The sequence below is a fragment of the Haplochromis burtoni genome, unplaced genomic scaffold, assembly GCF_018398535.1.
Source record: "Haplochromis burtoni strain Fernald_Lab_line unplaced genomic scaffold, NCSU_Asbu1 Contig_111, whole genome shotgun sequence".
In the NCBI taxonomy this organism is placed as follows: domain Eukaryota; kingdom Metazoa; phylum Chordata; class Actinopteri; order Cichliformes; family Cichlidae; genus Haplochromis; species Haplochromis burtoni.
In genome coordinates, this window is record NW_024582472.1 from 664,380 (window position 1) to 687,976 (window position 23,597).

Sequence of the window (23,597 nt, forward strand, 5' to 3'; positions counted from 1 at the left end):
CCATTTAAAGAGAGTTGTCAGCATTGCAAGATGGCGAAAGCGTTCCAGGTTTGAGCGTGGAGTCAAGGAGGCCATTTATGTGAAAATGGAAGGACCATCTCTGAATCCAGGAGGGGGCCTAAGGGTACATCTTTTGCCATCTTACAATGCTGTGATTGCAGCCATTCCCCAACTCTCTGTGAATGGTAGTCATGGCCATTGATCAATGGGCTTTGATCAGTAGTTGTTGACCAATGGCCATGAGAATTTGCATATTAATGATCAAGGAACTGACTTTACAGCCAATCGTTCATTCAGTGGGCTGGTTTCAGTAATTGTGCAGTGTACTATTATAAGGTTGGGGAAACCTGCAGTCAGCTGAGACTGAAGAAGTCACTTGGATGAGTGACGAAACATTTGTCCCACTGAAAACGTGACGTCCAGATGAACAGAATCAACTTTTGGGATTTACTTATCTGGATGATTGAGCGTGCATCAAGACATTATTTTACACTTGTTGACTATTAGTTTTTATTTTATTATGTTTAACAGATAATTAAGCAATAAATAAATGGTTAACAAGACTTCTAAAACCGTTGTGTGAGAGTATGGGAGGCCTAACTATTAGCCCGCTCAGCCAGGATTAATGCCTTTGTCAAGCCTTGTGAAGCTATCCAGCTCTCGCTTGTTTTAGGCAACCCAAAGGCATGGCTCTACAGCTCTCGTGATTAACTAAATTTGGACATATCTGATTCCATTGAGCAAATGAAGTTATATTTTTTTTCAGCTTTCATTTGTAAAAGTGAAACTGCTTCTGCAGGTATAGGCTATCTCCTGATTAATTAAGCCATATAGGTTTGACAAATGTGCGTCACAAGCTGTTTATACTGACACAGACAGCACTGAAGAAATTCCTATTATCTGCAATGAGAATTAAGATTCTTTTTTTCTTTTGTCCTCTCTCTGCCTTCCCCCTTTCCTTCTTCTCAAAATAAGATCATCAAGGAACAACTCAAGGTAAAGAGCACTAATTAGATGTCTTCTCTGCCTTCGTAAGAGAAAATGACAGTTTATTAATGACATAGTTTGCTTAAGGAAATTTGTTTTAAGAGTGTGTGTGTGATAAAAGATGGATAGTGTTAAAGGAGAGGCAGTTTGTTCATTTTTTTCACATTAAAAGCTGTGTCTGATAAAGAATTTGTCTAATTTTCCTAGAGCTGTTAGGCAATTATTGTTTAATGTCAATCTCCCGTAGTGCTTTATTGTTCCTTTATGCTTTTTTCTTTCTGCAGTAGCTCGTCTGGTACGGACTGAATCAGTGCCATGTGACATCAACAACCCGCTCAGGTACACAGACCTGCACATCAGTCAGACGCTCCCCAAAACCAACAAAATCAACAAGGTAAGGGTAAAAAATAAACCGTGTATTACAATCTGCGTATTTCTTGTCCTACATATCGCTTTCATTTATTTTTGGGAGCTTTGTGAGTCATTGTGTATTTGGAATCAGGAAACCTTACGAAAATATCTTCAGCAATATTGATGTTTACACAGATGGATTTGTTTTCCTACACTGGATATTTTACAGCCAGCACATCTATCAAATTCAGCTCAGTTCCAGAGAAAAAAGTTTATCACTAAATTCCCATGGTGGTAACACCATGCTGGAAAGACTGTGAAACAAACACGCTTGTTAGGAAATAATGGGCAGGTGTGAACATGTGAGTAAGCCACAGCTTTTATGTATGCCTTTGTCTAACAGTTTCAGGTTTTCAGAAACTGGAGTGTGTTCGTTTTGTCAACGCACATATGTTTTGTGTTTCTCATGGATTCACTTTTCCAAAACTCAAATCTTGGTTATAAACTTTGAAATATTATTAAGTAAAGTAAAATGGTGGTATCACTAAATTCTGTTAATTTCTTCAGATGTGATAAATGTAATTTAAAGTTTATTAGGAACAATTATCTTGTGGAGTGATTATAATTAAAAAATAACCATTTAACCCCTGGATTTTATTTCATGTTCGTATCATAATTACTTAAAGAATTAGAAACTAAATTCATTTAGTTTTCTTGTGTTTGTATGTTTCTTTCAAATTGCAAATTCAAACTGTGGTTCTATCATAATTTAAATTAATGACGTTAGGTATCAAAATATATGGCAGTGCACAATCTGCTGTGCACCAGTCGAGCTGCACATACCACATTGATACTATCTTTACTTTTTAATATAATTTTTCAGAGTTAATCTTTTTCTGCAGGAGATGATGATATCTTCCTAAAATCTAACCTGCATTTGATTGATTGTTATATTGCTTATACAATAGACTTTGATCATTTGTTACAAACTACAGATGCTCTGATTTATTTTTCTTTTTGTTTTTACAAAGTATTCCCCAACTCTTCAGGTTGCTTTACCACCTTCCAGGCAGCCATTGATTTCTCTCTATCCAGTGCGCTTTCAAAATCAAGTAGCAGAAACTATATAAATTTGCTTGAGGAAGATGATCCATCATATTGAAAAGCCTAATTTTTGTCTGGTGTTTTCTCTTTGGATAACAGTTTGAAATCTCTACGTGTTGGTGCATTTCAAGGGCACCTGAGATTTAACAGTTGGCTGCTGAACAAAAAAATATTGTCTATTTTTCATCAATATCAGGTACTTCTTTTTTTTTTTGCTTGCTTTCTGGATAAAATTTCTAAATTGTTTAATTTCTAAATTGATTTTAAGTCTGTAAAGTCAGGAAGAACTTCACTGAAAATTAAATGAATTGAATTATTTGAATGAATAAAATGCTACACCCAAGTCTTTGGATGACTAGACGTCAGTATGAAATGATTATATTAAGTAACTATTTGAATTTAAACTAGATGGAGTCTAGTCAGGGGCTGTCATCTAGATCTGAAATGATTTTTGCAAAATCTTCGGCTGAAGAACTGATCTGATGTGATGAAAATAAGATGAGAAGATGAGAAACATTTTACAGAAAAGTAAAGTTGACTACATTTCTCATTGTGATGGATTACATCTGCCAGGCAAGTTCCAAGTCTCTGATGTTTACTTTGTAATGAAATGAATAAAAAGTTCTGCCTTGAAGGTAGAAAATCAGTCTAGAGGCTCCAAGTTAGACGGAGAGAGAGTTCAACAATAAAGCAGAGTGAGAGCCTTTTACAATTAACAAACTGAGGGCCAGATTTGGTAACTGTGTCAGTATAAAACTCTCTTTTAGTGATTTTAAAAGCTACAGTTGGTGTTTATTAAATATGTGCAGTGTCAATTGTGCAACTGAAAGGTGTGGACAGCCTCATTGCAGATTGCAACATTGTACATTGCAGTTTTGGAGATTTAGGTCACATTTCTGGAGAGAAACTCACAATAAAAACAGTTTCTGTGTGTGTTGTATTTCTCTGCATCGCACACACTTATAGCCACGTGTTGTTTTAGATCTTCATGGGATCTATTGCATGTCTACAATTAATGCCAAACAACAGTTAATGGGGCTGTAAGGGATTTACGTGTGTTATATGAATGTCTAATCTTACAAAATTTTGAGTTGGCTGTGTAGAGAAAACAAAAACGATGCATGAAACAGCAACTTCTTTAATATGCACCCAAGTCACGCACACACAAACACACACATTTCAAATTTTTTAAGTAGAAGAGTTTGTGGTAAGGCAGCGATGCACTTGATAAATCGTGTGCTTCACCTGAGTTGTCAGATTTACCCAGCGATGACACACATACACATATATACACTCATACTGTCCCTGGGAACTTCTAACCACAGAGTTTGCCAAAAACATATTGATTCCTCTTCAACTGCCTCTTGTTTATCTTAATTGCCATGCTGTTTCCAGAGAGAAACACATGTGTGCAACCTGCACTCACACTATATTATTTTGGTTAGTACATTACTCTTTCCCTCATCGGCTCTGCTCATTTTTGTTCCATTAATTTTTGCTGCTCTTGGTAGATTACATTGGTCATTACCTCAACTGTGGTTTAAATGAGCTCATTGTTCGTAGAGCAACCACAGAGCTATCGTCTCTCATGGGGGCATTTTTAGCGATTGCAGCCTCACGCTAATTTGCCCCCACTTAGTAAATTTGACTGTATAAATTCACCTTAAAATTACAAATACTTAAGTCTGAAAAAAGCCTATGCTTATCTTTATCTGTTCTGTCTCTTCTCAGGATCACATCCCAGTCCCATACCAACCGGACTCCAGCAGTAACCCCTCATCCACCACCTCCTCCACCCCTTCCTCCCCAGCTCCTCCATTGCCCAGCAGTGCCACGCCACCCTCCCCTCTGCACCCCTCCCCACAGTCAGCAAGGCAACAGAAACAGTTCAACTTAACAGGTATTTTATTTAATACACATATAATTCCTATTCCCCTCTAAAAGTTTGGTGCATTAGGTGCATGCCCACAATAACAATGCTAAAAGAAGGTATGTTGGCTCTTTTAGCTTAGCATTTAGCAATGCAAGAATTATGCTAATGACTGAAGTGAATGTCAGAGCTGAAGCAAAATTAAGTAATTGCAACTGTGAGCTAATTTCTTTTTCTCATAGAAGCATTTTCCTTTGCTAAAAGTAAATAAAATGCCAAAGAAGGGATTGAGAACCGAACCTTGAGTTGAAATTATGAACTCAAATAAATAGATATTGCGACATAGATTTGTTCAAACTAATTTGACTTTGAATACTAAACTAACAAATCGCCATGTGAACTTGGACAGTCTACCCAACTTTTATCAAACTCTAGCTCTTCTTGTTGCCTTCCACAGCCTCCAGTTATTTCAAATACAAGCAACAGTTCATATTCCCCGGTAAGTACCTCAAAATTGATTATTTCCCCTTCCTATAATGCATTGCATCTAGCCAAGGATGAGTAAGGAGGGCCCTTTTGATGTTGTTGGTGGTTTTCATCCCCTCACCTTGGCCTGCTTGAAAAATCTCTACACCCACTCATGCTGTCTCATTTGGGCTTCCTAATGATTTGTCAATATCCAGACGCTTTGCTCTTGCCCACACTGGTACCATACAGTCTTTGCTCATTTGGCAGGTTATTATAGCTGAGACAAGCTGGAGTGGTGTTAGGTAAAGAGTGAAATCTGAAGAGACAGATTTTTGGAAATGCATAATTATAGTGCTCAGCAAGCTGCAGCATGTTCTGATTATTGTTGCCACACATGCTCTTTACTTCAGCTACCTTTATAAACTATGTAACAACACATCTACTTCTTACTGTTCACCATCAATCAAAAAAATCTATACATGGATGTAATGTCTTAGTCATCTCAAATTTACTGCTCTCTCTTATTCTGAAAAGACTACAAAAATGTAGTAATATGTGGTCTTCATACAAGTGTTCACTTTGGTGGGGTTGAGTATATATCTGCAGAGATTCTGCTGGCATGGGATACACAAAATTTGACATTATATCAAATGGATCACCGATATCATTATATGAGGGCCTCCGATTCCCAACACTGGACAGTTTAGAGCTTTCAGCCCTGTTGGCTTGCAGGTCTTTGGAGCAAATCCACAACAACATCAGTGCAGACTCCACACAGAAAATAAAAACATGTCCCTCGCTGTGAGGAGATGGTGCCAGCTTATAATGCACCATGCTACAAAGAGAACAGTTTCTGTGGCTCACTCTTTGTGTTTTTGCATTAAAAAAAATGTCAAAGTGTGCCAATACAGACAACAAGTCTAGCAGTGAATCCTCTGATGTCTTTCAGAGGTGGATACAACAGCACAGCTGACCTTACTCTGTCTTGCATGTTGAAGATCAATGCTTGCAAAAAATAGTTGGGAGAATCCAACCTGTTCGCATCTCCACCAGTATAAAACGTTATGCAAACTATTTTCTATGTGCTTCATACTGCAGAATATGGTGTTATCACCACTATTAGAATGTCAGAAAGTTTGGTTGTAGAGCTATCTTCGAAGCATTTAAGTGAAAACAGCAGATGAGTTGAAAAATAAATGCTGGATATAACTTTAGATATAGCATTTGATACAAGAGCCCATATAAGCCATTCTGATGCTCTCACATCAAGATATTCTCTTTTCACATGCATAAATCTTCACTCGCACATATTTCCATTTCCCTTTCATATTTATAAATTGTCACACTTACATACACACATTCTCCGTTTACATATTGTATGTGTAGATTCTGCTTGTAGCTACTTTCAATCTCCTTTCACATGCATATATTTTGACTCATAATTACATATATATATATTTCTCATTTCAAAACATACATAGTTTTACCTCTTACGTATGAGTCTTTGGACTCCCATGCTTATACATTCTTTGTTCTCAGATACACACATTCAATTTAACGAATACAGGTCTCTGACAAGAATTAAGTAGCAACTGAAATTACATTCATGTATTAAAATGTATTGAGCAGATAGGTGCTACATATTCCCAGAGAATCTCATGGTTCAAGAAATACAGACGCTATCAATACATTAGGGCCCTATGCTTAGATGAATTCATTTTCTAGTGACTTCTGAAAACCAGACAAAGATCCAGATCTTAGATGCAGCTTGATTTTTCATTTTTCAAAGATTGTCATCAATTTCACCGTACTTTAAAGTTGTGATAGGAATATATGTTTGGGGATTTATCTTTTTAATTCTGTAAGCCATTTATGACTTCATTTTATTTTATACACAAATGTATTTTTTGTTGCTCTATTTGTGTTTATCGTAAGTATACTGCTTCCTCCAAAAATATTCTAATGCCTTTGATTATGGTTTTCAGTATCATGAAGTATCTGCCTAAAGGCTTTTGCAGCAGTAAAATAGTCATATTTGACTGCTAAACATTACAGCATAATGATGACAAATCAAACATTGCAATTAAATCTACACCATTAATGTGGGGAAAAATAATTTTATTCCTGTAGTCATATGTTAACAATAAATACATGCAAATTTCCTACAAATTTATGGTGGGAAGCTTTTTTATGATGAAAAATACTGCAATGAAGTTTAATAATGCATCTTAAAAAATTATCCTTGATTTTAAAAAATCAAACTGTCAAAGCAATTTTATTTAATGGAGTCTGGCAGTGTGAACTTGAGCTAGTTTGAGATGTGAGTGCCAGAGTTAAAACTACTGAAGTTGTACATCCAAATAATGATATCGAAGGCTGGAAACTAGAAGGGCTGATTTCCAATGAGCATACTAGCTGCTGGCTAAAGGAACCTGCTTTGTAAGTGCTGCTGTATTTGGGTGAGATACAGCTTTGATGGTTCAAGGCAGAAGTTTGAATGAATAACTCTCACACTTAAGTGATGAGGAGTAACCACAATCTGGAGTACAGTCTGGTAGGAAGGCAGCTGTTGAACTGGTGAAACTGTCTGAAGATGGATATGAGTGTCAATCTTCTGCACATGCCCCACTGAACCTGTGTTGTCCTTATAGTCAGTAGCCTGGATATAATAAAATGTAAGTGTAAATGTTAAAAAATGTCTTTACTGCTGTTTTGTTTATCACAGTATTGCTTATTTAGCTATAGTTAGAGAACATGTAATTTTCATTAGCTGATCACATAGTTTTTTTTCTTATTGTAGGAGGACAAACATATGCCTGCAAAAAAATACATCTTATATATGAAGAACCTAAAATAAAATAAGTCAGCTTTGCTTAGGCCAATGTAGCAACCAATCACCTAGAGTAAAAAAAATAACTCAACGTGATAACCGATCTATACTCAGCTCATCTTTTAATCTGTAAATTCTTATTGGATGACCTGCATGCCATTTCCACTGTATTCCTTGTTTCTTGTGTTTGGAGTCCCCAGTTTCCACAGGTGTATAAAACCGAGCACCTAGTCATACAATCTGCCTTTGCAAACAGAAGAATGGGTCTAATAAAGATTCTAAAGATTGTGTTGAATTTGAGCAAGAAGTCAGTTCATGAAATTTCTTCCATTTGGAACTATAAGTGGTATTATTGCAAAGCATTTAGGAACTATAGGAACCTAGCCAAGAAGTGATAGATCACGTAAAGTTACATTCCAATCTCGTCAAGCTCTGCTGACTAAATATGCATTTGCATGACTAGGCAATTCCTGTCGATGTCATATGTAGGTGGTCCAGTGCTTTTAAGCATCTAGTGTATTCTTTTGTTAGACACAAATAAATTAAAAATTTTCTTCTTACGTCCACACATCCTTTATAGAATTAAATGCATATTAAATTAATGTGCATGAGAACTACATATGAGGAAAAATATAAAAATGTCAGAATAAAAATGTATGAATATGTGCATTGAAATATATAAGTAAAAGGGGTGAATGTGAGAATTAAAAAGAAAATGATATAAAAATGACAGTGTGAGCATGTAAAAGGAGAATGTATTTATGTGAGAGTTTCAGAATGCGTGTTGCCTTTCATAATTTGTGTCACAATTCACTGCATATCATTATAGACAGCTTTTACACACAAAGAAAAAATTCTGTGTAAACATTTAGAATCTATAAAGTCATAGTTTTTTTAGGTGCTCTTTAAACAGAATGGCAGTCTGTCTCTTTGTTGACATAATGAAGGTCATAATTTCATTGTGTGAATAAGTATTGTAGATGCCAAGTGTGTTTGAAAATTTCCATGTACTCACAGGCACCCTGGAAGTCTTCAAATCCTGTTTAATGGGAGGTTAATGGGAGTTAATTTATAATTTGGCATCAGATTTCACCTATTCATAGCAATGCCACAGGATTAGCCCTATGGTAGATGACATCATGCCTTAATTATTTTTTCCAAAGTACAGTAGGAAGAGTTACCTTGTGTCATTAACTAGGATATTACACCATAATTCAATTCAATTCAGTTTTATTTATATAGCGCCAAATCACAACAACAGTTGGAATAATAGTATTCCTTCTTCCATTATGATAGTTAGCAATGATAGCTGAAAACAGAAGGCTTACAATGATGATAGCATTGCTACTACTGCATTTTACTGGGAAAGAAAAACTCTTGCCTTGTGTAATAGTATCACAGTTTTGACACAGCTGGTATTTCGGTCACCACTGTGGCTCTGTTGTAGCTGGTGTTCCCTAGCTTTTCTATTACATGATAAGCAGCACCACCAATGTTAAAAATGACTTTTAATGAATGCAGTTTTGTTTCAATTCGTTAATTTGATGAGTTGTAACTCGAATGCTTCCAGATGTTGCTCCCGAGGCTCCTCCCAGCCGAGCTCCGCAGGTCATTCTGCATCCCGTTCTTTCTGAACCAGGGTAAGTAAAATCAATGACAGAAATAGTTCAGTAGAACCACATGAATACATTTAAAGAAAGAAAGTACTACCAATCATCTTTTCTCTCTGTCAGTCTGCCTTTTCCTCATCTGCATGCTTTCTCTCCTTCTCCTCCTCCCCTCTTCCCCCTTTCTCTCTGGGGTAGTTGGTCAGAGGCCAAGTTGAACTTATTGGAGCACAGATATTTGGGTGGCAATTTCAATGCGAGGGACGACATGATGATTACTCAGAGACTAATGTTAGCATGGCCTTTAGTTCACGCTACACTTGGGATGCCAAGTGGATTTTCAGTAGCTCTTTGAGGAAGCCAGTGGTCATAGGACGACAACCGGAAGAGAAGGATTAGTGATGAGATGCCTCTCGACCCAGATGTTAATTAAATCAGATCTCAATATATCGCATGAAACGGGGCAAGAATCTATAGGAAGATGATCAGTTGTGATGAAATACAGGTCATGCTGAAAGACTGGAGTAGATTCATCAAGAACAAATAATTATATTTTTAAAAAAATCAACATGGTAGTAAGACTGCGAAAAAATCGAAAGTATGACTTTTACACTGAGGTACGGGGCTGTATATGTACAAGCTGTCTTTGATGTCATCATGCCTCATTTATATAGCAGCTGCCAGATTTGAGATTAAAAAACAGGAAGGCAAAGTCTGGAAATAATAGGAATCATACAAAAATAATTGCATGCATACATAACAATAGACTCCATGTGTGGGATAGTTTAGCATTTAGCATTACATTCATTACCATAATCATTATAATGTGACGTGAAATATTGTTTTCTGTATCTTGAAACCACATTCAGGCGTTGAGCTGTAAAGCTTCACTGTCAGTTTTTCACAAGGTGCTCCAAATGCATGCATATGAGTTTTGTTTTGTTGTTATACTGGTCTCTGTGTACACTCCGGGGCTGATTGTGAATGAGTTGCAGCTGGCAAATTTTGTCATCTCACTGAGGACAAAATATTCATTTTTATTGAGACTAATAGACTGAATTTATTCACAGCCAAAAGGGTATACAGGAAAGGAAAATGTGCACAGCCCACAATGAAAAGCCAACTATTTTGTTATTAGGCTTTTAACAATTAACAACACCCATGTGACTGTGACAGCTAAGAACTAAAAGACTTGATATTAGTTTGTCAACAAGAAAAACGGGGTTTTAACATTTATTGAAATCAGAGCAGCAGGAGACTGTATATAAAACACTAATTAAATGACAAAGAAAAGCCCCTTGTACTCTCTCTTGGGGAAATAGATAAGAGTCATTACCTGTTCCCCCAATATTAACCATTCAAGGTTTGAGACGTATTTTATTTTTGCTTTTCATAGAAATATGTTCATAACTTGGGAACAAATTCTACCAGAGCCAGCTTGTAGGAAGTTATGAAAAGGCATGAACCACAGTAAATTAAGAAAACAAAATGTACAACTACTACTGAGAAATGCTAGCTGACTCATAAGGCTGCACACTCTGACCTGAATGCCCCCCAAAAAAATTCTCCATTAGTTTCAGTCAATAAATGCATCATAATTTACCTTGGATTCTTAACATATAATATATCTGTATTTATTCTTGATTTGGGCATTCACATACAGCTAAATATTTAGGAATCATGAATCTCTTGAGAAAAGAGCAAGAGAAAACTCATTTAAAAACCCATATCTTTGGCAACCTTTTCTCCATTTTTCCCCTTTCTCACTCCCGTTCATCGTTCCCTGCCTTTTTGACAAATGGGAATGCATAAGCGTGGTTATAAAACCCACATTCTTCTGATTTAATTAATGCTATCGCCCCTCCTGTCCCTTCTTTGTATGCTCTTACAGTGGCAGCTGGCAGATTTCTTTGCCCTTAATAGCTTCATCTCAGGGTTAATGAGGGCCTGTTTTAGACCCGAACGCCCTGCAGGATTCCCTCATTAGAGCAGAGATCGAACCGGTGGTAGCAGCCCTTGGCGCCACAGGAATCACATTATTTTATATGCTGCCTCACCTATGGTCTTTTCAGTCAAGGGTTGCTCTGCGAACAAGTGTTAATATACCATAGAATGTGGGGAGTTATACACTGATGTTACACAGACGATTATGTGGACAGTGGGGGTTGAGTGGAATAAGGGAAACGGGTTCATTTATGTCATGTGAGTGGCTGTAGGTGACAATGTACACGCCTGGGTCAGAATTTAATAAGGGCACAGGGTGCAAATGCACTTAAAAACTCGTAAAATGAATGTGAAAATAAAAATTAGGGTCAGAAAAAGGCTGCCACTAATGAGAAGACCTCTCTCTTACATTTCCCCCTGTTCACATTGTAGTTATTTATCTATTAAATGGTCTCAGTATCATTGTGTTTTTGCCACCTGAGACATTGCAGATGATTCACAGCATAAAAGCCTGTGGTTCAGTAATTCTTTTTATTGTAATGTGTGCAAAAATAAAAATAATAGCTTTTTTTGATGAAAAAAGACACATTGCCAAGAAAAATTATGCTAAAGAATGAAAAAAAAATACAAAAATAAAATGTAACTCCTGAAAAACACACTGACAAAAGGAAACACGATTAATAATAAAGTAAACACTGGAGATAGACTAGTTGCGAGAGGTAAACAATAAAAAAAAATCTGTATCTAGTATTTAGAAATATCAGAAAAGAAATATTGGTTTTTAATGTTTAAAATAAGACAAATCTAATAACAAAATATCTATTCACAAAGACCAGCTCATCTCATAGTCATTGAAATGGCCTCTATAAAAGACCTTATGTGTTATAATGGGATTTTGAATCTACAGCATGTCTCTTCTTTGGTGTAAAAGCACAATAGAAAGGTTACCGGCTCAGAAAATAAGGTGGCATGCAGCTTTTAAATTGCAGGTCTCAGAGCTGCCTGCAGATATTTATTGCATTGTTTAAAAGTGCACAAAAAGTATCACTAAAACCAAATATTTCAGACCTTCAGAGCTTAATTGGTGCTTAATGATTCTGGGTTCAGACCTTTTTAAAAATATTCATGTGCCATTCTCATGCTAAGTACCGAGATCGGTTGAACACTGGCCAAAATCACTGGTTCTGATATGCACATTTGCCTCTACAAAATCTCTCAGGAACACGAGACTGATCTATTGCTGTTATTCTGTAGGAAGTTGAATCGACTGACAGCAAAGTAACACATTGTAAAAGAAAAAAAATGTTGTGGAAGTGGTACAAAGAAGTACAAACAAAACAAAACAGCAGTGAACCCTGGACAAGCATTTTAATCGATGGAGAGGGCTCCAGCACCCAAAAGGCATCACAAATGACATTCAGTCATTTCTACTTTAATAGCAACTTTAAAAACAAAAAGCAAAAAACAAAACAAAGAAAATTCCTACTTTTTAGTCAGAGACAACCAGGTGTTGTAAAACAGAGCGCAATTCAGTCTTTGTGACAGACACACAGGGGAAAGGGTGTCAAGAGAAGTTATCTATTGCCAATTAGAATATATCAGGTGCAGGTGCAATCAGTTCAACTGGGCATAGAGACAAAAAACTGCAACAGCAGTTCTTGTTGTAGTTTTTGTAGTGATCTTTGATTCTTTTTTGTGTTTACTTTTCTGCTTCCTCGATAGTTGGAAACTATTGTGAGAACCTAAACATTTGTCATAACTTAATATGACACAGGCGTTAGTATATTGCCATCCACAGATGGTATTCAGACATATTCATTATCTGCTTGTGAAATGATTTAGAGGTTATAGTGGTGACACATCATATGGAATGACACACATCAGTGCACACACAATAGTCGTCCAGATAAAAATCAGCCGTGTGAGTACCACATCTCTGTGTAGAGGCTACATTACTGATATCTACCGCAAAACCATCTCTGCTCCCAGCACACATGAAAACTATTTAATATAATAACTATTTGAAACATACAATTATTACAGCAGTACTAACTCAGTTCAGTTCAGTTTTCTTTATATAGCACTGAATCTCAAAGCGTTTTACATGGAAATACTTTGGTTTCAGATGCACATACATATAGATGGCTTTAGAACATGCTTATACTAATACTAATACTACACAATCAACGTATACACTCAATAAAGAATTTAAAACCTGCAAAGATATTTTTCCTTATGAATATATTTCTTCTCTTCCTCCTTTTTATTTTAGCAATGAGGGCAACCCTTTGCTTCAAATCGAAGTTGAACCTACATCAGACGTGAGTATGACCTTTGTTGTGCTTTCAGCGTGTGCGGATCTAGTTTTGTTCAGTCCTTGCATTGCTGATAGTACTGACAATTATGCCAGTAATATCAGTGTGTAATTGCTGGTGAATGCGAATGAAGACTAAATACCACTCTCACCAACACTTGTCACAGTCATTTGCGTTGTTCTCTCATTTAGCATAATTTGTCTCAGCTCTGTGAGGAGCCTTTAGGTAAGTTATGCGTCAAAAGCAACAAGAAGGAAAAGACATCTTCGCTCCTCGTCATTGCTATTTCTATAACAATGATATAATTTGAGAAAATGTGATGCAGATTGCGTTGAATGATATTCCAGCAGGCGCCTTGGAGTAGGTCATTTTCTCTCTTGCGGTGCATTATATTTAAAATCAAATCAGAGTAAATCAACCACTTTTCCCTGTGGTTGTTTTCCCTTTTTTATCAGTCTATTTTTTATTGGTAACAGTCTAAACAGTCAGTATTTCAAGTGCAAACAGCCACAGAAAAATCATTATATATAGAGGCAACACAGACATACAGTATGTGTTTGTTTTTTTTCATATACAATCCTGTTTATAAGTAAAATAGTACTCAATACATTTATTTATAAGCTAAAATATATCACATCATATGCTATACTCATTGTAAAATATATATTGTTACAAGGAAACATGATTTATTTATGTATGTATGTATGTATAAAATGAAAAATTGACATTACCATCTGATAAAAACTGTTCATCCTGGGAATACAGAGCTTTTGCTACATCTAAAGCTTGGTGGGTTGGAGAAGCTTTTTGCCGATAATTATGCTTCTCTTAAATGGCATTTGTATAAAAAAAATAATAAAACATCCATCTGCTATCTTGCTAGAATGATTTAACACTATCTTTTTGTGTATAATGGCATTTTGATTCCATACATGTGTAGGAAATTCAAGCTACCCACAGTTCAATTTTGCTTTATCACAGAATGAGGAAGGCAATGATGAGGACTCTGGTGATGAGTTTGAGGAGATGAACTTGTCGCTCCTGTCGGCTCGAAACTTCCCACGTAAGGCCAGTCAGACCAGTATCTTCCTGCAGGAATGGGACATCCCCTTTGAGCAACTAGAGATTGGGGAGATGATTGGTAAGGGTCGCTTTGGAAAGGTTTTCCATGGACGATGGCATGGCGAGGTCGCCATTCGCTTAATTGACATTGAGCGTGATAACGAAGACCAGCTGAAGGCCTTCAAACGTGAGGTGATGGCCTACCGAAACACTCGCCATGAAAATGTGGTGCTCTTTATGGGGGCCTGCATGAGCCCACCACATCTGGCCATCATTACCAGGTAAGGATAAAGATCTAAGTTTGAATTAAGGTGTTCTTGATAAAGCTCTACACCTCTGACAGACATTGATCACACTTAAGTACTGTTTGCTATATTGTGTGATTGTCCTCTCTACTGGCTCACAAGCTGAGCTTCACTACAAAAAGCAGCTAATGAACACTTGAATGTAGCTACCTGTTAAGGACTAGGAGCGAAACATGAACAAATGCACTGAGGATTTTATGTTTTGTTTTGTTACGTGGCAGCAAAGAAAAAGGGATACAAGCAAACAGTTTACCAGCAACAGATTACTTAATTTAGAAACTAAATAAAAAATGACTTGAATTTCAGAATTAACGAGAAAGTAATCTGAGTACCTTAAAGAATTAACTTGTAAACACGTCATGTCTTATAGTTTAATGTCCAGAAATAATATTGAATAATAAGGAAACTACAATATTTGCATGGCCTAAAAGGTTAGTTAAAGTGCCACTTTAAAATAATACAAGTTGAGTTTGAAGAACTTTTTAAAACGACCTCTATTGTTCTTTATAATTGCAGTCATAATGGTGTCCATCAATAGCCCTATATTAGAATATGTTATAGTACACAATGGTTCATTTGAGCTTTCATGTTTGAGCAGGCTGCAAAAATAATATACAGATGGCAATGAAAAGAATGCTGACCATAAAACAAATGAAAGTACAGTGCAATTATAAAAAGCAATATAATGAGACTCCATAAATGGATCATCGCAGATAAAATGCAGAAATGTTCATATGGGTTATCTGTAGGAAAAAAAATTATACAACTCTAACCAGGGTAACTGTCTGTCCGTCCGTCCATCCATCCATCCGTTCATCATTTTCACAGCTCTAAAATGTGTAGTTTGGTCTGCTTCTGAACTTGAGAGAATGACCATTTTATGGCTTTGACAGTCAGTCCTGGTCACCTAGCATTCATTCTAGATCAGCCACAGACCTTCCCTCCTTTAGAAATATGAGTTTAGAGTGTCTGACAATGGGATGTGGAGAGGTTATGATTAGAGCAGGCTGCTGCTGTTGCTGAATAGATGAACCAACCACTCACCATAGCAATAGTGCATTTGTCTTCACTACAGTGCAACAGCAGATAATATGAGGTTAGAGTGGACGTGAAGATTTCTCTCTCTTTAATTATTTCATGTATTAGTGTTTCCATTTAGGCAGATTTAAGTACTGTAAGTATTTTGCCACTTATAACAATTAAGAGAAAGGTTGTTTTCTTGTTAAAGAACATCACGAGAAGTACTCTCATTTAATTAATTAGCAGAGCTAATGACGTTCAGAAGGAAATTATTGCCCGTCCTATTGTCATCTACATAGGCTGTGAACAACAAGGAAGTCTTGCAATTTTTATACATTGTCTCTGCATATATTTGTTTTGAAGGGACTGTCCATCTCTTACTAAATGTACAACTTTAAATATGCTTTAGCACAAATGCACAAATGCACTAATCCCTTCCATCATATTTACTGTTTTAAATGACCAGTTGTATGATTTCTGAGATATTGCATCTGATGCCAGTTGAAATTGCTGTATGCACAGGGGAGCTAACAGGTGAGCTGGCTGCTTCTCAGAAATCCTCGCTGGTGATTGCTGAAAATAATAGCGAATGTCAGTGCAACAGGTGGCTTTGTTATTCACTAATACTCTGCTTCTCACACCACAAGGATAAAAAAAGTTACTACAAAATAGTCTTCATATTAATCATGTGTAGACCAAAGTGCAAAACGAAGCACACTGGTTTATTAAAGATTTCAGGCTGCATTAATAGGAACATAAATATTGATTGAAACGTTTTCCTTTAACTTTTTCCTTTATGTTGGTTGATTTTGTTGGGCATAGAGGATACAGTGATATTACTGCTGGATTTTATTCATGTAAATTGCATAATTCATTTTGAAGCACAAAGGTGATTTTCAGAATGTTAAGGTGGACTCATTAGTTTTCTATCATCTTTTCTTCCATTAAATACACCCTTTCTTCTTAGACTAGATTATCCATATCATATTTGCCGTAGGTATAAAAGTAACTGTCATAAACCATAATGTCTGCATAAAAATTTCAACTGGCTTTAGATTTAACCAGCCAGCATTTGTTAGTTAGATTTCTGTGTTTAATAAAAGACGTGTAAAGAGAGGTTTTAAATATAAAAAATGAGGCTGTCATGAGATTGTTTCAGGAATGAATATGTATGAGCTGTTAGCTTCGGGTCCTTTGTTGGTCACCTGCATGGCACAGTCGGGGTTGAGGGCTTCAAGTGTGAGGCAGGGGGTGTTTGTTGAGCTGCCTATTAAAATGCCATTTTGATGGCACCCCTCCAGAAATATCACATTGTCTAGCTGAAATACAGTCTAGCTCCATTCTGGCTTACAGTGAACTTCGCTTTTAGTTCATAGGATGGCATTTTATCCTCTAACAGTGTCTCAAACTCCAGTAATGCACACTCGTGAACTTCTAGACAAGTATTTTTTCTTTTTATGTAACACTGAACATTTAAAAGATGAGGATTAGATGAAGTGGAGAGAGGTGAAAATTGAACACTCTAACAGTTAACCATTTTGTGGACTGTTTCAGTATTGGTCTCATTTCTTATGTATTTGTTTTTATTAGGGATGACAAAGAGACTCATTCAAGCCTGCAGTTAAGTTTACATCACATTGTTCAGACTATAAACATGTCAGGCGCTTGTTGATACTTTGATGATTAATTACAGCAGCACAGCATAGTGTGTGTTCACAGTCTAGGCACCCAGCTCACCACTCATCAATATGTAAGTAAAATTGGGGGTTTATAATTAACTATTCCCCTGAGTTTACAGGTGGATACTGGGGCAGTGGAGGGGTTTAAATAGTAGGCTGCAATGCTGGGTAGTGGACACTGACATGTAAGAGGGACACATTGGAGATTTTTTGTAGCTTAACTAGACCACCAAAATGGGAGGCCATGTTTGGTATATGAAATGAGGACAGAAAGGCACGATATGTGTTTAAAACAGTGCAGCTCGAGTTCCCTGCTTCTTCTGCTTCTTTGCTCCATTTCATTTAAAATATGATTTCAAAACAATTTTGAGTTCTCTGTTAGAAGCAATATATAAGTATCAGTCCATTTACCATATTCACTTATCTTGTATGATTTTTTTTTCTTTTATTCTTAGGAGAGCAGTACAGGAGTCCTTTATTTTAACTTCTTTGTATACGAGGTTTTAGCCCTGCACTTATCAGTTGCTTTCTACAAGCTTCATGAATCACTTCTCTTTGCAACGTTGATGTACAAAGCATGATTGAGACATATTGGAATGACAGGAAACCAGTGACAAACTAAGCTGAAAATACTCATTTAAAAGTTTCGAAAGGAATTTTTTAAGATTGTCTTGTAACATCTAAATAATGTAGTGATTTTATCAAATTTGTATTACCTATTGGCATTGATGTAAACCCTGAATTTTACTGTCTTTTCCAGCTTTTGTAAAGGCAGGACACTTTATTCTGTAGTGCGAGATGCCAAAGTTGTCCTGGATGTTAACAAGACACGACAGATTGCGCAAGAGATGGTCAAGGTAAAATAACTCTGCACTGATTTCTCCAAAACACTTCAGCAGAATGCCACGTATTACAAGGTGTCCCACCCTCCCTCCCTCTCTCTGTCCTCAGGGGATGGGCTACCTCCACGCAAAGGGGATCTTACACAAAGACATGAAGTCCAAGAATGTGTTTTATGACAATGGCAAAGTCGTCATCACTGACTTTGGGCTCTTCACCATATCTGGAGTTCTGCAGGCTGGCAGGTAATTATGTTCAATACACTTATGGGACAGGAATGCTTTCGTTAGCATTTGCAATACATGAATTAGTCTTGGAGAGAAACTGAAAGTTCTGACACGTGTAGTGCAGAGACAACAAAACCTTTGGTCCATGCAGTGGATACGCTGCACATTTGTGTGATGAAAATGTCATCTTGTTATGTATTTAAACCCTACTTTTTTTATTATTACTGCATACATTTTTTAACACTGTTCAATTATAATGAATGGTGATGCTTCCTTTTCTGTTTTTGAAAACCTCTGTTCCAACATGTCTAATTTACATAACGGTTGTCATTAAGCTTACATTCATGCGCAAATAATTGAAAACTGTTTTTTTTTCTGGAAGTAATTACAGTTCCCATAAAAGCTTCACACTTGTCCCCTCAAGAACTCAAACAGTGTTAAACAGAAATGTCCAAGATATAAAGAAAACATGAGTAACCAGGTCAAGGAGGAGCAAATTAATTCAATAATGGCTGGATAAATTTGCCCTTACAAACAGTACAGCAGAACTATTTGTTCTGTGAATCATCAGCAATGGTTAAAATGCTCAAAATTATTTCCCATGCCAATGAAAAAATATATATGTATGACACCCAACATCTAGACTAACATCGAAACAACTAGTAGCTCAGTGTTTCAACATCTGTAAGAAACAATTGCATTGTAACTAGAGATTGACAAGGTACAACACATACTACTACACATACTATACTACAGCAATGGTGAGCCAGGACATCAGATCCAGGGGGATATATCATCATTACCACTCTCCAAAATTAGGTACAGAGCCCAACAGTGATCCTTTAGATGCTTTGCTATAAGCTCAAGGTAGTAAAGGAAAGTTAGCAAAATTATTAAAACTATAGTAAAAGTGTGATGAAGAAAGTGCAACAACCTGCTCATACCCTAGGCCTTAGAAAAGCCCAACCAAAGACTGACCTCTGCACATCTTCAGTTATACCAGAGGGATAGAAGCCGGAAGAATAAACTAGCTGTTCTCCATTGAACCATCCAAGGTGTACTCTCAGTGGTGGAGGACAATAGGAGAGCAACCCCACCAAGGCTGAACACAGAGCAATACTGGAAGAGCATATGGGAGAATATTGCAACACAACAATGCTCAGTGGCTTGCAAATCTAAGAGAAGGTCACAGCAACTTCCTTTAACAGGACCCAGTAACCATGAGAGTGGCAGATATAAAAGAAACAACTTCAAGTGTGAAGCTGGATAGTACCGGGACCTGATATGATTCACACCTACTGACTAAAGAAACTAATTGTGGTCCATGAACATCTGGTCGCTGCTAATGGATGAGACCCACCTGGAATGGCTAACTGAAAACCAGTCCTGATAGTCAAGGATCCCCAGAAGGGCCTAGTTCCATCCAACTATTAGCCGATAATCTGCATTAGTGCCTTGTCAGGCATCATAGTGGCTGAGATGAACAAGCACATGGCTCAGTTCCTCAGTTTGGCCTGGAAAGGAATCAGCATAGCACCAACTACTGGTAGCAGATCAGTCATTTGAGACTGTAAGACCAGACTGACCAACCTGTGGACTGCCTGGATTGACTACTGTTCTGCATAGATTTAAATAACCTCAGATAAATCATTAACTAGGATACTGACTACAGCATAGAGCAAATGTCAGCCTTCTCCTCTATATCAATGACATCAAGCTCTATACCACCGATGCACACGACTAGGATCTACAGAATTCGGGCTGCCATTTCACTAGTTGGACCCATGTCCTCCTTTTAGGTTTGATAACGTTTGAGAGGGTAAAGTTGAATGGCTTGGGCATGAATTGAGCTGCGGTTTGGGGAAGGCCTTGAAGTGGACTGACGGCGGCTCCAGGGCCTGGCAGATCCCCATGTACTAAATAGAAGTGAAGAAGTTAAAGGATTGAAAAGGGGAGGGAGGGTGAGGCACGTAAACGAGAATGAACAGCTTGTAGAACTGAGGGAACCTATATAGATGAAAACTGGAAGGAGCATGTTTGGAGGCGTGTTCCTGCTCCTGAAATTGCAATACTTTATCTACAGTTGAACTGGAGAAGTGTAGTTGGATGGTAACAAAAAGAGGAAACGCAATCAGAATGGAGGCGATTGCACTACCAGAAGGGAACATTGCAGACACTGAAGACAGCTACAAGTACCTGGGAATCCCACAAGCAAATGGGAGTCATGAAGAGCCTGCTAGGAACGCCGCAATTACCAAATATCTCCCATGAGTAAGGCAAGTCCTAAGGAGTTAGCTGAATGGGAAGAACAAGATTTGGGCAATCAGCAGTGCCAGTGATCAGATACCCTGCTAGCCAAAGCAGCAGATAGAAGCCACTGACATCAAGACAAGAAAACTCCAAGGAAGCTGTCACCCCTCAACTCTGAGACTAAGGCTAAGCAGAAAGAAGAAGGCCAAAGACTAGAGAAAGTCTTAGGGCCACTATCCATGATGACACAACATATATCTATGAGTTAATCAGGAAAATGGCCACACCTGATTATGTGCCTAGTGAATACCTCACCCAGCAGAAAATTGAGAAAAATAATTATTGCAGTGCAGGAACAAGCTCTAAGCACTAGATCAATAAAGGCTGGGGTTTACCACACCAGGCAAGACCACCAGGCTGGAATATTATACAAGAACATCTGTGACAAGTCCCTAGATCAAAATGGGATATGCCCCCTAGGGTAGTTAAGAATGTCTGAGCTAAAATCTTGTGGGACTTCCAGATACAGACGGACAAACAGGTGATACTAACAAACTGGACATGGTAGATAGATATTGCTATACCAAATGATTACTATACCAGGAAGAAGGAACATAAAATCAACAAGAAGCTTGAGAAATACCACAGAGAGGAGCTAGAGGAAATGAGGAGGGTAAAATCAACAGTAGTATTCGTGGTACTCAGAACACCCAAAGCAGTGGCCTCCAAACTGGGCAAGTGGCTCACACAGGTATCAGGAATGACATCTGAGATCGCTGTCCAGAAGAGCACAGTCCTAGGAACAGCAATGCTGCAAAGGACCCTCATGTTCCCAGGCCTCTGAAAGAGAACCCAAGTTTCAAGGGTAGATAGTGAAAAAAAAACAGTTTTAAATTTATGAAAAATTATTCTGTTCTAACACAACTTATGTGTAGAGCACATTTGATCACAGCAGAGTTTATGCAGAAGTTTATGCAAAACTTCCCAGTCCACCTCGTACACCTGAGTGTACGAAAGCATTTTATTCATATTGATTTTTGCATGTTCATCTCTCTCAAATCTGCAATTCATCATGACACTAGAGCCAAGTGTTAATGAGTTTTGTATAGCATAAACACTGGAAGCTTACTGCGAGATATTATCATTAAATATGGTGTTCAAAACTTCGACGATGTACTGCACTTGTAGTAATTGCACTAGTTGAAAGGGATAAGTTATTTTTAATCTGTGGTTACATTTAGTGTTTTTAAAAGCAGACCAAATGCCAATATATTAACAGCAACAACATCAACATTTTCTGTTTGAAAAAATAAGCTTATTTGGCATCTCATTTGAAGCAAAATGATGTCATTATGACATCTGCATTATAAATATGAAGCTATGATCTGTAGCTGCTTAGTTTGGCATAAACTGGAGAAAGCTGGTCATTCCCAAAGTTAACAAAACCCCCCAAATACCTCTAATCTTGTTTTAACGAAGGTAATTAGAGCTTTTTTGTGATGAAAGATCTTCATGGTGTTGTGGAAGTTTTCCATTTAAATAAAGCTTGCTGACGAGTGGTGAGCGGTAGCTAACATTCTTTAATCCAGACACACAAAGAACAGAAAACCAAGCTTGTGGAGAGCCTACATGACTGCGGGGCAGGGTCAGCAGAGTCTCACTGAGCCTAGCATGGCTCTCAGTTAAATACTGGTGAAAAGAAGTAAGATTATTTCCCTGTCACTTGTTTTGAAGCAGTGATTTTATTAAATTGTCACCCTCACAGCTGGCTGATCTGTTTGGACAATTATGATAAATACTAGCCAGAGCACTTTATGTAGTTTTGACCACTGTGACTATGAATAATGATCAAATTTCACCCACTAGCATTCTAACAACATCTGCTGACATTTGGATATATTGCCATTATCAGCGTAACATAAGTGTGCCATCTTAGCATGGGTAACGCACACACTAATCATAACAAGTTTCACGAATTCAAGTGACGCCAATAAGGTAAGAGCTGTGCATATTTTGGTTGTGTTGTTAAAACATAAGAACTGTACATTGAGAGTAAGACAATGATAAGTCTTTGTTTATCTCCTTTTCTTGTTTTTAGATTGTAGCGTTGCAATTCAGTGGATTTTAAATCCACAATCTGATGCGCTTCAAAACTTTAACACAGATTGTGATCAAGACGTAATTTCCTGCAGTGTGACTTGCAAAAACTTTGAAAACTGTCATTTACACATCACCAATTTATTTCAAAGATAAAACCACTGTAACAGTTAAACAGAAAAATAAAAGATGATGTTTATAAAATAGAATGGCAATTACATCAACTTACCAGTAATGCAACAGCAACAATAACGCTCATAGCTATATGAAACACTAATTGAAAAGCATTACAGATTCATCTTATTGGTGGTTTTTGTATCTACAGTGTACTATAATGAAAATGAATCAGTGTAATAGCTTGGCAGCATGATACAGTAGATCAATAAGCCCTGACAAGTTTCCATCTGCACATTTTCTCTCTCTACAGCCGCAGAGAAGATAAACTGAGGATCCCCAACGGCTGGTTGTGCCACCTAGCCCCTGAAATCATCCAGCAGCTCTCTCCAGAAACAGAAGAGGACAAGCTTCCTTTCTCCAAGCAGTCAGATGTCTTTGCTTTTGGGTGAGAGTCCTCTTACCAGATGCCCCCTAGTTTGTTTGTCCAGACGGCATCCAAGCCTGGAGGATTATAGCAGACTGTT

The 23,597-nt window shown here is 37.4% G+C and overlaps 1 protein-coding gene across 3 annotated transcripts in view; it reads left to right on the forward strand.

The window, feature by feature from the left end:
* Positions 1–23,597, forward strand: part of ksr2 (kinase suppressor of ras 2) — a 114,895-nt gene that overhangs the window by 74,576 nt on the left and 16,722 nt on the right. For all 3 annotated transcript variants that reach the window (XM_014335687.2, XM_005928873.3, XM_005928874.3), the window contains 10 exons: positions 976–996; positions 1,272–1,381; positions 4,174–4,342; positions 4,770–4,811; positions 9,181–9,250; positions 13,434–13,482; positions 14,458–14,819; positions 18,303–18,399; positions 18,494–18,627; positions 23,384–23,518. In XM_014335687.2, the coding sequence (XP_014191173.1) occupies positions 976–996; positions 1,272–1,381; positions 4,174–4,342; positions 4,770–4,811; positions 9,181–9,250; positions 13,434–13,482; positions 14,458–14,819; positions 18,303–18,399; positions 18,494–18,627; positions 23,384–23,518 (1,189 nt within the window). The remainder of the gene's footprint in view (positions 1–975; positions 997–1,271; positions 1,382–4,173; positions 4,343–4,769; positions 4,812–9,180; positions 9,251–13,433; positions 13,483–14,457; positions 14,820–18,302; positions 18,400–18,493; positions 18,628–23,383; positions 23,519–23,597) is intronic.